Raw genomic sequence first — 14,453 nt, forward strand, 5'->3', positions numbered from 1 at the left:
CGCTGTTGCATAAATGCATACTTTTACTTGCCGCTTGTTCTTGCACTTGAACATCACGGTACTATGTTGCTTTTCCATATTTTCAATGTGTGTAGCGTCCCCATTGTACCTTGCCCCATCCCTGAAGTTGTTTGTTGGCTTAACATTATATATTATGTAACAAAAATGCAGATGAAAGGCATAAAGAGTCAGGTTTATGAGACACTTGAGACCGAAAATAACCAACTCTCCGTATTTTTGTAAAAAAAAAATTCGGGAAGTGTTGTCTGGAGACGTTCGCTGTTTATACGGTGTCAAAAAATTGGTTAAGTCAAATACATATATTATATATGATAGTAAATATTACAATGAAGTTTAAGAGCAAAATTTTACTAACTACTCACACTAAGGCATCTTCTGTCAAATAAAGAAGAAATCAATACAACCTATGCAGAGTATATGTTTGAAACACTCAAGAAGAAAGTTCTGAAATCCTATGAAATATATGTATAAATGAGCTGAGTTGATTTAACAATATTCGTCTGTCTGTATCTGAGTTTTTGAGATATGGCTCTAAAATTTTGCCCACGTCCGTTTCACCCCCCTCGCTTGTCGGAACCGCCAATATCGGACCACTATAGCATGTAATTCTCATATAAATTGACCGATCAAACTAAAGCTCTTGTATGAAAATCATTACGAAATTTGGCATGGATTATTGGCTAATGCAACGCTATAATATCCGAAGAAATTGTTAAGATTGAACCACTATAGAAGTCAGCTGACATACAAATTGACTGGTCAAAACTAAGTTCTTGTATGGAAAACTTTTTCATTTGACAGATATCTTCACGAAATTTAGCAAAAATTATTGCTCAATACAACTTTACAATCCCCGAACAAATTACGTGAGCTCCGACCAGCATATAGCTGTCATACAAACTCACCGATCGAACACAAGATTTTGTAGATAGAATTTATTGGTTTGACTGAATATTCTCACAAAATTTGACATGGCTTATTGTCAAAAGCAACCCAATAATATCCGAAGAAATTATTCAGATCGGACCGCTTTAGGATATAGCCGCCATTCATACTGACCTACAAAAATCAAAAACATCGAAAAAAACATTTACACAACATAGTTGTCAAACTATGCGTGACGGGGGAAGCAAATTTGGGAGCTATCAGGTACCATTTTAATAAAACCGAATAAAACATAATTGTACTAGATTGACCGAAATTAAGTATATAATTTTGTCTTATGAAGACTATTAATGCTGACCTATTATAATAACTTCCTATGAAAAAACGTAAACACGAATCACAGTTTTTTAACAGAATATAAGACCAATTGAAATAGTAAACAAAACAAAACACTGATAAGAAATAAATGTGTCATATATGTATATATATATTCCGATACATATATACGCAAGCATTCTTATCTTAAATGCTACGCAATCACTCGAACCACAAAACGCGCTACATGGATTAGTCAATCTCAAACCTTTTCCGCGTCAACAACAACCGAATGATAGTTCTGAAAGTGTGTGGCATAGAATAATAAAAATAATAGTTTGAAACTAAAAATGTGGAAGATTTATAAACATTTATTGATTTTACTGCTGCTACAAGCATCTCAGAAACCCATCGTAGCCAAGCCTACAGTGACGCAATACAACAATGCAACACTGCAACTCTCGCGGGGCATACAAATGGCGGCATATATGAATGAGAATGTCAATCCATGCGACAACTTCTATAACTGGGCCTGTGGACGCTGGTCGTTAAATCATCCTGCGACGTCAGGGAGGAATAAGACCTCATTCGTAGGTCTCTTGGAGGATTTGTATGTGAGCAAATGTGCGGCAACGCTGCAGGAGTCCAACAATGAAAACAGCAACAACAACGGTGCAGTAGCGACTGATATATACCTGAACAATTTACTGAAAGCGGTTTTCGACTCGTGTCATGACACGCAGACCATTAAGACCGTGGGTTACGTGCCCATTTGGGATGCACTTAATTTTCAAGTCGGCTGGCCGCTCATAACCGACAATGATTGGTTCGAAGACGAGTACGATTGGCTAAAGCTCGTGGTGTTGGCAAAGCGTAAATTTAATGTGGACGTGTTCATAGCGTTCGACGTAGTAACCGATTTGCAAAATGCGGAAAAAAGTCGCATACAATTAGGCGCGCCAGCTTTAGCGTTAGAGACACAAGCCAATTATGCCCGCTACATAGAAAATAAACTGCAACAATTCTTTCCCGAGATGAGCAACGTTTGGGTACAAGAGCTCGCCTCGCAGGTGCAGCAAGTCGAAGAACAGTTAGGCAAAGCATTGCAGAATGTGACACAGGAAGTCGCGCCACTCGAACGCTATGTGGCTGAACTGAAAGCCTCCTACGGCAGTTTTGTGGATTTAAGCCGTTATCTTCAGCTGATGTTCGATCGCCCGATTAACGAGAAGGTTTACGAAACGCCGAAAGGCTATTTCAAAAATCTCGTCGATATCATTAGACTCACACCGAAACTGACGCTAGCTAATTACACGCTGTGGAAAGTTTTGGACCGCTTCGACTTGGGTGGCAGCAAAGAGTTTTGTGTGCGCAAATTGATCGACTTTTTCCCGCATGAAATGGAGTACTTCTACAATCGCAATTACGAAGATACCGAACTATTTCAAGAGCTACAGACAATGTTTCACGCCATCAAATATAATCTAAATAACGAGCTGCAAACATCGCCGCGCTTTAGTTGGATATCGCCGAAGACACTGCAGAACTTACGCGAGAAACTGAGATCAATGCGAATAGAGGTTTTGCAACCGCAGGAGCATATTGGTTTCTTCCAAGGTGGCATTAAGCCCGCCAATATGTATGCCGATCAATACTACAATAATATCATCAATATATTAGAGTGGCAAAATGAAAAGCAGTTACTTAAGCTACATCAGGCCGCCGCGCTACTGCATGTACCGCAAAGTGGTCCATCTTATAAGCTGAAGTTGTTGCCCACTTACAATACACAAACGAACAACATACAATTCCCAGTCATCTTCCTGCAGTCACGCTTCTTCTGGGATACCTCGTACCCGGCGTCCATAAAATATGGCACTTTCGGTTTCATTTTGGCGCAACAGATTGTACGTGGCCTTAGTGAGAATGACAGCGAAGTCAGCCAACAGAAAGTGTGGGATATTGCCTCCGAATTAACCTTCGTCAAACGTTCCAGCTGTTTTGCTGATCAGCCACATTATTCCGCGAAAGAGTTTAGAGGCAAAAACGTGAACGATCGCGAACGCCTGAAGAAAGCCTTCAGAGATAATGGTGGCCTTTCTTTGGCTTATCGTTTGTATGAGAAGTGGACGCAAGGTAAAAGTGAGCAAGACATCGACGTCTTACCACGTTTACCAAAAAAAAATAGGCAGCAGTTCTTCCTCGCTTATGCGCAGCTCTTTTGTGCGGATTATGCCGACGAATTGGCTGAGTTTGGGGACTTACCGGAAGCGTTGCGTGTAAACGGTGCTGTGGCAAATTTAAATGAGTTTGGAAACGCATTTGAATGTGGAGTGGAATATACGATGAAGGACAAGTGCATTATATTTTAGTAAGAATACAAAAGCTATTTACTTTTAAATTTCAGAAATATAGTCTAAGTAAGTACTGTTCAAATAAACAGTTTTAGCAACCAGATTAATATTACCTTAAATTTCGCAGAGTTAGTTAAATACAGAGGTCAACTTCTTGCACAACTGAACCGCATTTCAACTCAGCGTCGGCAATCGACTGACGACGTGATCGCAAAGCTTCTGTGACCCAGTATGAATCATAAATAGTCTAACGAATTTCTTGCATTCAGTTGGACAAAAATACTTTGATTACCTTCTGATTGACTGACGGATTTAAGTTGGAGCTTCATTGCTTTTACTGACTGAGTCATTCAAGTTTTCAAATTGGCTCATGGCATTTCATCTTCTTTTGTTTCCAAGCGTTTAAGTCCCAAAATGCAGACTGTATTAGTACTTCTCTCAATGTGGGAGACCGCTTTGGACTAAAACTGACTTTCTTCAAAACTCCGCCTTGTAACTAGTGCAAATATTCTCAAAGGGTTTGGTTTGAGATAATTTCCGTCAAAAAAATAATGATAGTTTGACACTCCCCTTATAATTAATATAGCTAAATCCCACTATTTGCCATGCTGTATATATTGAGAAAGGTTTACCTTTAACTGTAATTTTGGACAGTTTGCCTTTTGAACCCAATACTGTGGATCCCACAAATTGCTTCGGATTCGTTAATATTTTTTTCTGAATCTTAAATGGTTTGAAATTCTAATTTTTGGTATCATCAAAATATTAAATAGACTTTTAATTGTAATTCACCATCTCTTTTACTTTCCTAAACCAACGAAATGCCCTAAAATTTCCAAAATAACTATAAAACATTTCAGTTGACTCTATTATTCAAAGTATTTTTTTCACGCTCTGTCTCTGTTTTGTTGTCAAATGTCTTACTGATTATGTATTAGGTGGGTGACTTCGCTAAAAGAAAAAGTAAAACATTACACAATGCGCCTATTTGTAGACAATATTAATACACAAAAATCGAATTTTAGATATGACTTTTTATATAAATATATACCAGAAGTAAAATCTGTCACTTTACTATTAGAAGTGATTTAGTTTGAAATGACAAGATACGTTTCTACCCAATACTCCGCAATTGCGTTGTCTTGAACTGATTCCTCGTCTGACTAAAAACTGAATATTTTTATTTCATAAAAAAAAGCATGTAAATAGCACGAATGGTTTATATGAAAAAAAAGTCACTTATATAGCAATGTTGTGAGTGGTACTCAATATCAATATTTAAAATGCCGAGTATGCCACGGTTAGAAAAAATGTCTTGCATAATTTTCGATTTTGAACCCACGACCTCGCCTCAACGCACTTGGTATAAAAATTAATAATTAATTAGAGAGAGGGATTAAACATCCATATGCCTATTTCAATGTGAACTAACTTTGTGATAAAACTGCTCCAACTATTAATTTTCTGACAGGGTAGGTGTTAAGATTTTTTAATCCGCTCTTTTTTTCTTTTGAATTTCATACAATCAAATATTGCCATGATTAACATGTATGTTTGTACATGTGAATTTTATTATTTTAAATTAATGACAATGAAGGAAATAAATGACCCTTGCAGTATTGGTTCGAAATATAATTGAAATATTTAAGTGTGTCACACCAGTCGATTAGCACTGTCGAGATAACCTCTCTTACTATGCCAACGTGACTGAGCAACAAAGTAAATAGTTTTTGTTGTTGTTGCGTTTTGTGTGAAAAAGTGCGTCGGAGCAAAGTAAGGCATGCAACCACAAGCTATTTTCATTCAAATACTCTTTGAGCAGAAAAAGAGCAAAAAGTTCATTCACTTATATGTTTGTTTGTTGTGTACAGTTATTTACAATTTGAGCAACAAGCAAGTAAACAAACGTCTAAAGAGTTGACAACAGGCGGCAGATAGTAGCCAGCAGCCGACAGTGGGGCAACAAGCGGAAGACACAATAAATGACCCATAGATGAGGACCAATTAATAACAGCACATGGGCGGGTAGAGTATGAATATGTAAGTATGAGTGTGTGTGAGTGCATGTGTCTGTGACGGCTGGTCATCAATGCGTTGGTAAGCTGAACAACCAATCGATACATATTGTGGTGAATGTTTGAAACTCAAGCCGATTAGGGCAGCAACAAATAGCCAGACAAGCAAACATAGCCGCAATATTTGTGTACAGCTGAGCGCATGGGTACGCAATCGATGAGAACAATCATTTCTAGGGTGGTCCTTAAAAGTAAATTAATTAATTTTTTCTACACACTGTTCCTAAAATTTGTTGAGAACTGGAGGGGAGGGAAGTGAATTATCAAAGCAAAAGTAGATAACAACAGTCTTGAAACTAATATTTTTCTTAACACGCGGTTTTTTCTTATGGTTGGTAAAATCCCACAGTTTTTAAATTATCCTAGTAGAAGAATACCACTAATGATCAAAGCATTCACTTAGTATCAAGCATTTCTGAATGCCCAGCTACTGGTACAGATTAAGCTACATCAGATTATGTGGACATCTAATTGACTAGCATTATTATGCCCTGAGTAGGGTATATTAAGTTTCCCAGAGAGTTTGTAAAATTCAAAGAGAAACGTCGGACGTCCTTAAAGTATATTGTATATATAGCTGATCAGCGTGACGAGCTGAATTGTTTTAGCCACATCCGTCTGTCTGTATATACGCAGACTAGCTGCTCAGTTATGGAGATATACAATAGATCTGAAATTTCCTTAATCATATGCTGCCTGTCGGAACCGCCGATATCGGACCACTCGAGTACGAAATTTGGCGTAGATTGTTGGCAAAAAAAGCGCTACAATTTGCAAATAATATGTTCAGATCGAATCACTATAGCATATTGTTTATCTATTTCAATAATACTGAGTCACCCTAGCATACAAACACACATACTGCTTGTACGCACAATATAACACTCTACTGCTATGCATATCAGTTGTTGTTGCTGCATTTTATAGACTGTCCAATTGACCGCTTGCCGAACAAACCAGCGACTAAATTGATGATATGTGTGTTGTTGTTGTAACCCAAGACTATCATTACCACATTAAGCACACACCCGCTTGCATGCTTAAAGACGCATTGACATGAGCTGGAGGCAATCATACGCACATATTTAGATACATAAATGCAACGATACTTGGTCTGCGTCTCGGGAACTTCATTAACAGCTGAGGTTGTTTGCACAGGGTTATTGCAGCCGCCATTACTGCTTGCGCACTTATCATTCCCACTATCACTATATGGAGAGATATATATACATATATGTATATGCAAATATAAATCCCCTCCCTCTAAACCAGCGGTTTGTTTTGAGCCTCTCCACATTGTCGTCAGCTGCTAGCTTCCATTATTGCATTAACTCTTCACAGAAGGCGAAAATGACCAGAAGTGCTAGTGGGCGAGGGTTTTCCTTGGCTTAAAAAGTAGTTGGACAAAAGGAAGGGAGCTCATTGCAAAATTAGAACTGACACAAGTTGAATTGCCACTCAACTTGACACCTACGATACCGGCGATGACGTGCGCCATGCCAAAGCAGCAAAGCAGCAAATCAACAGCCTTGCGTTGTAACAAGATAAAAAGCTATTAACTTCGTATTTGTTCGCTAGGTACTGCTAGAAACTGACCTCGGCGGTTGGTCAATGTGGCTTGTGTCGTATTGGGCTTGAGACCAAACAATCTAATTGTATGCAAAAGTAATTATCATACTTCGTCTGTTCTGCCATTTTCCAATTTCTCTTCATTTCCTCAGTTTGCTACCCGAACCACATATGATGGCTCGTGCTGTCACAATCAGATGAGGGTGTGTGGAATGTAGGTAATAGGCTTGCTGTCGGCACACGCGTATGTATTGGTACAAGTTCCACCAGTGTTCGAATAGCCGCTTGGCGCAAATAACTCCAGGCACAACTTGGGGTTCATAAAATTACAATTAACACACTCGTGTATAAAGAGAACCCTTAAACAGATTAGTACATAAACGACACCTTAGACTTCATAATGGATCACGAATGGCTGTGCAAAGAGTTTGCATACAGTTACTGTTATTCGATGTGTCTGTATATGCGGTCAGTGGACATTATTAAATTTGAACTTTGAAGTAAAGTAAATGAAGGTTAGTGAAAAGTTTCGAGATGTAATCACGGTGAGTTAGTGGCGCTAATAGTCAAAAGTAACACAAGAGGTATTAGCTTTTCCACGATTTAGAATCGAACAAATTTACACAAAATGAAATTTTTATAGAAGTTTATAGGTGTTAAAATGGGTATAGAAAGGTATATTAGGTACGGCAACCGAATTGCTTGCAGTACCAAGTTCTTCGGTTTCGAAGGTTTAATTCGCAAATTTTTCTTATTGAGAAACAATTCAAGTCGTGTCGAAGCTTCGAGTGTGAAGCAAACATATTAGAGAATCCAATAGGTGTCATTCACTTTAAGAACACAAAAATATCAAAAGCAGTAGATTAGTAGAAACAATCATAGTGATATACATATGTACATATAATTTATATTATTATTAGTACCTTTGCAAAATAAATACAAAAAATATCATCGGAAAGCTATTCAACAACTTTACGACATTCCGTGAAGACAGCAGCAACAGAGCATGTTCGTAGTCAACTGGCAGCGGCTCATAAATCTACCAACTGTCTTAAGCTGGGTGGTTTGGCAGTCTCCGCTATCGGCCGACTAGTTGACCGAAAGCGATGAGTATCGAAATCAATGATGATAGCTTATTGAAAGCTTTACGAACCACGAATCGAGTGTAATCGACAGGGCTGTATAAACGGACCATTACGGAAGAGCGTAAGTGGAAGACAACGGCGAATGGAAGAGCGAAATATGGAGTACAACAGAGCAGTTTGTTGCCCAAGGTTGCTGAGATTTAAAGGCAGCTCACAAAATGGCGAAGTGTTGCGCCATTGACGACAAGTGACCAACAGCAGTGGCGTATATAGTCCATTCGTTTTATGCAGTCGATGAAGTCGATGACGACAAAACACTTGATGTCGACGCCACAGACGACTTAAGATGAACATTAGTTTACGCTGATGGCTTTTTCGTGACCAAAATTCCAAGCAAACGCAGCGGAATGGGCCGTGATGTGTGGGCGGTAGGCCAAAGTCGAAAACCTTACAGCACACAGGCGAGTTTATATTTGGAATTCGCCGAAGCAAGTGAAAGGTGGGGCAATTGAGTAAGCTATTTTCGTGCCGATACCTAATATATACGACTATAAATTTGTTGGATAAGACAATTGAGGTGCACAGGTGCCGTGAAGGCCATACTTTTGGTGAGTCTACAAAGGATAAGTGGCAATTGCACGGGCATACGGCAGATAGATGAAAGTATTTTTGTTATTTCTTTAGAATTTTTTGGTTAGATTTTCGGTGAGAATGCAATAAAAATAAATTAGTATGTAAAGCAAAGGTAAAAATAAAAGGAAGACAACAGGAAGTAAGTGTTCTTATTGCAGGAGTATATAGCGGTACATATAGAGTTCGGCGAGTGTTATATTACGTGCCTGCTTTGAATAAGTTAATCCGACAGACGCGCACATACAGAATGTAGTATAAAACGGAGATAAACAAAATGAAGATAAAGTGCATTTTCAAACGCCGCTCTCCTCCTCTTCCTGCAGCGCAGAGTTAAGCGACATGTGCTGATTTGGTATGCTGCATTTGAATGAGCTGAGATGTCAGAGCAGTAATGCCGTTGATGGATCCGAGCGTGGGTGGGTTAAACCATATTTAGATTTGCGGCATATGCAGTGAGTGCCTCCATTATATGCATATGCAACATATGCGTATTAGGTACATTTTTACATGTCGCTGGCATTCTTGGATATTTCTGTCACAATGACAACTGCGGCCTTACAAATCACTATATTTATTATATATTGTCCATATGAAGCTATAACACTTTCCCATCTTTCACTTTTCATTAACAGTCACAATCCGTTTTAAAAACGACTCCTATTTATAGCTTTGAAGCAGAATTTCTGGCTTGCAAAATCGTCTTTCAACGTTTCTTGGTTTCAACTCATATGGCTCCCAATTTTCTTGCTTTTGAGTGTATCCGGCTACCTTTAAACATTTTGAAATGTCAGATTGAGTGACTCTCTAAGATTATGTGAGCTTTTTTGTGTTTGGCAACGATTTTCATCGAGTTATGCTTCTAGTACCTCATCTTAAAAATTTTTTGACCGCCCACAACGTTCTTAGTTCTTCGAACCAAAATCACCACTTCTTACTCGTGGAAACTTCAACCAAAATACGATGGCTCCCGGCTGAGGTCTTCTTCATAGTAAAGTAATGGAGGCGAACTCCACGCAGAAACACTTTTTCAGGCTCCGAGTACGACTTATTTGCGTGAAAAAAACTATTGTTGTTTAGGCTTCAAAAATATGACATATACTGAGAAAGATACACAAAGACAGCAGCTTTTCAACGCAAGTTCTAAATATTAGAATAATGGAATAATAATCAAGTTACGCCATATCTTAGCCAACCGCTAGTTATAGTCATATTGCATATATAATATAAGTGTTTTGGAATACATACCCATACCACTAACTTTACGTTAGGTGATTTCAGCTAAATTCGAGTTTCAAAATCGTCTTTAGGTGATATTTTGAAATTTATTTGCTAAATATGCTACGATACAAACATTAAAGTGAAACTCGTCAGTTTCATTTAAAATATGTATCACAGCCCTTACCTTACACTCACAAATACATATCTGACTATGTTTGCACATGAAATTAACTGCACTCCTTCCACAGCCTGCCCTTACAGATATGATATATGGCAGGAGTATAAGCCAATCGATGACAGTGTCAATGCCAAATGCGGAACAATACTGATTGAGGCAATACAGGTGGGCAAGGAGCAAAACATTGTGGAAGCTTTGCACACACACTCTTACCACAAACACACTTTATACGCTGCAATAGCTCCTTTCAAAGTGGGTACCGGGTCTACCTTGTATTTGCCATGTGCTGCTTAAATATTTGCCTTCAATCTACGCTTCATCACTTGACTTCTGAACATGCGGTGATGATTGTGAACTGTGCGATAGGAATGTGAGTCTGTACGTTCGCATCTTATTTGTAGATTCACTCGTGTGTGAACCTGTGTCGGTCGTGTGGAGCAATGCCACGACTTCGTATTTGTAGTTTAGATTTTTCCTTCATTCGAATTAGTGTTTTTTATGAAACGATTGATATACTCAAAGGTGAGCGAATGTCACTGGGTGTCTCTTACATTAAATTTAATCTTGGATATACACACAAAAATATATAATATATGGTTGTACAAAAATATAATAAATTCTTTCCACTTAAGTTCGAACGCAGTTTCTGAGAGACACTATCTCACCTTCAGTATTGGCTCAATTAAAAATTTCTTCAAAATGTTCTTGAGTATTATCCGTATCCCGATTAATTTACAACTAGACTCTCATATTTATTTAAAGGTGTGATGTTTACCATATTTGTAATAAGAGATAAACATATTTCTTCGAATATGACGATATAATGTTCCTCTTACAAAGCTCTAAAAGATCTCGATCTCGAAGCGAACAACAAAGCATATAGTGAGGAAGGATCAGCAGTACTCAAACACTTAAAGACTACGTCTTACAAACTTGAAATGGATATATCTATCATCGTCGAACTTACACTAATGGTAAAGTTCATTTTACAGTCACATATTTAGGCACATCGAATCTGAAGAAATACAAAGAATAAGGAATGTTACATACTTTTTCATATTTTCAGGGTCTCACGCTCATCCTACTGTAAGGTATAAAACAACAGGCAATGATAAGACGCATCTTGGAGGTATTAAAAGTTATATTATAAAAAACATTAAGGAACCGAATACTAGGATTTGAAGAGCTGTATAAGATCTAAAACGATATCAACAGAGTTTATTTGAAAAGCTCATGACCAAATAGACTAAGTTGTGTCGTTCGTGCATTTCAGCCTTTAAAGTATTCAATACTGTGTACCTACGTAGGAATAGAGAGGTCATATTCTCTTGGTAATTCGTGTAGGTTTCCCTTGTAAACGGCAGCAACGGGTATATAGATATTTATATTCGATAAATATTGCTTAGATTGGTTGTTATGGGAGCAAGATACCACGGCAAAAGAGTGCATCGAATCTCAGAAATAAAAGATCTTTAACGACATCAGATCAGAAGTCAACAAAATGATTAAATTATTCTTGTAGCTTGAATTATACTCCTTTTACTGAATATCGTAGCATTACATACGAACAAGCAGGTAGGTCATATAATAATGCTCTGTACCAGCTAACCGAGGAAATCCATAGTGCGCTGGACAATGGAGAAGGGCCGAAATGCGTCATCTCAGCACTAAAGCACCAGAGAAAAGGAACGTGGTAGCACTAGTACGCAGATGGATAGAAGCTGTACTACGCACTAGTATATCTGAGAGCATTGTAGGGGTAAAATCCGTCTCGGTAGGACAAGAGGTTGCCATTATGGTGGAATATTGTCCCCTTATTATTGAGCATAGTAGTGGATGAGCTTTTTGAGCTGCTAACCAACAATGCTATCCGTTGTTAAAGGTATGCTCATGACAGTTTTATATTAGCAAGAGGTATATTCGATAACAATATCAGAAGTCTTTGCTATAAGCCGATGTATAGATATAAAACTCCAACAATCGCAATTAAAGTTTTGGTGCAGGAGTAGCTGGGAATAAATAAAGTATTGGCAACCACCAAAGGGCATACGCCAGGCAAATTTGCTGATGCGTGGTTACAACCTCACTAGGTTCAAAAGCGTAATCAACCTCCCGAGAGACAAATTCCGGCTATTGGTCGCATTTTACATTGGGCACTGTAGACTCAAGAATCACTTGTTCATCATGGGTCATAGCCTCCTGTGTAAACTGCCGGTTTTACAACATGGAGCCGGAAACTCCCGAACACTTGATTCTGAACTACACAATAGTCTGTAAACGTAGGATCAAGGCCCTTGGTTCTATGTATTCGAATAGCACACAGCAGAATACTGCAATGTATCAGTGTGCTCTATCACAACGAATCCTGGGCCTATGGGATTCGTTGTGATAGAGGGGAGGGACAGTGGACCTTAGGTCGCCGTGCAAGCTTCAATTTGATCCTATCTATCTACTGAATATTTATACTGGATTTTTTTTTTTCATTTAAAGACTTCATCCGAGTTCAATTTTATTATTCGTTAAGATTAGTTATAAACTGTGCAATGAAAATATAAAACATTCTAAGGATCCTCGGCCACTTACTGAAACACTATTCTTTTTTGTTGCTACAAAATCTTAATAAGCATAAAATAAGGTATAAAATGCAATCCACACCATTGATAGGTAAAACGACAGGAAACGCATCGTACAGCAACGCAGACACTACATTACGCGAAGAGTTGCCAGATTTTTTAAAAAGTAGAGTTTCGCGGAAAAAAACTATAAAAATAACTCCCCGAATTAAACCGAATTAAAATTTTATAGAAATCATTTAACTTTTATTAATCCTCCAAAAAAAGAAACCTGTTTTCCATGTTGCGCAATAACCTCGAGTCTATAGTTGTGTGTATATGAGTAATAATGTAAAAGATAAATTTCATTATAATTCTGGATCATATATTCATCTGCAAAAAAGGGTTTATTAGCTGATAAAATTTTTTAAATTTCTCGTTTAATATTAGTGTTTATTGTTGAACAAATAATTACCAATAAACTCGCATTGAAGCATATAATAATAATTCAAAGCAAAGCTGAGAAAACTGGCAACCCTAAACGCTAGTAAAGTACAACGAAGCAAGCAATCAGGCTATTGTTGAAATGCTAGAAATCACCGTTCGCAGTAAAGAAATCAATTTGAATTAAAAGCCTTTCGCCTACAAATATGCAAAGAATATTGAAGGCCAATATTAAGGCATCTTTCCAATGCCAGGGCATAGCAAGGTCCAATGACAATGGCTGCATGGAAAAGGGGACGGTGTACAAGTGTTGAAAGAAGTTAAGAAATATTGACTAGAAATTGTAAAGAAGAATTGCAATATTTCGCAGCTGAAGTGGTTACGTGTACAACGAGTGTTGAAGTGCTGTTGAAATTCATATCAGCAGGCTTTGGAGGAAGCAGACATCAATAGGTGTGGAAGTATACAAATTTATTTGCAACTTTTTGTAGCCTTTGCAACATTTCACATCAATGCACATTACGGTAAATGGTAAACGAGTCGCTATGGGAGACAGGGTCTTCAGAGATTTCTATACCTTCAATCAAAGTTTGGAATACTAGAACTAAAATGTGGCTGTTTCTGAAATCCGTTATTTAATACAAACCCACACTGATTTTAAGCTAAAATTACTTACTCTTATTTGTACATCACTCATTCATAAAATTTCTATTCACCCAAGAGGTTGTTCAGAGCTTAAAAGGTCAGTCTACCAAAAGATATTAATTACTTGGCAAGTAGGCTTTAAAAGGATTCTGAAGTAAAATTGTTTCACATGTTAATCCTGATTTAATCATATTTCCCAAAATACTGAGCTAAAGAAACCATTATCGCGTCACATCACGAAAATTTGCGCCCGATTCGTGTTAAAGTCGAGATCTAGAGTTTAAATTTCGCAAATTCTCTATACATATTTGAAAGAGCAGGAGGAAATAGGTCAGAATCTAACATTATGTACTAAAAATGTTTTATGTTTGGTTCCGATCTATTTTAGCCTTTCGTTTTCGATAAGAACTTTCGGATAGAACTCAATTTTGTTACCAATACTTAGCCAGAATCAATAGCCTAAGATTTGTTTATGAATC

General features: G+C 37.7%; 1 protein-coding gene across 1 annotated transcript; it reads left to right on the forward strand.

Moving 5' to 3' along the window:
- Positions 1 to 1,490: 1,490 nt before the first annotated feature.
- Positions 1,491 to 3,678, forward strand: LOC106622721 (phosphate-regulating neutral endopeptidase PHEX). The gene has a single exon (XM_014241986.3). It carries the CDS (start codon positions 1,572 to 1,574, stop codon positions 3,591 to 3,593), a length of 2,022 nt encoding a protein of 673 aa, XP_014097461.3. The 5' UTR covers positions 1,491 to 1,571; the 3' UTR covers positions 3,594 to 3,678.
- The last annotated feature ends 10,775 nt before the right edge of the window (positions 3,679 to 14,453 follow it).

The sequence above is a fragment of the Bactrocera oleae genome, chromosome 2 (genome assembly GCF_042242935.1).
Source record: "Bactrocera oleae isolate idBacOlea1 chromosome 2, idBacOlea1, whole genome shotgun sequence".
Taxonomy (NCBI): Eukaryota; Metazoa; Arthropoda; class Insecta; order Diptera; family Tephritidae; genus Bactrocera; species Bactrocera oleae.

Excerpts from the sequence above, each read along its gene's own strand:
- LOC106622721 (XM_014241986.3), top strand. The coding sequence starts at position 1,572 with ATGTGGAAGATTTATAAACATTTATTGATTTTACTGCTGCTACAAGCA.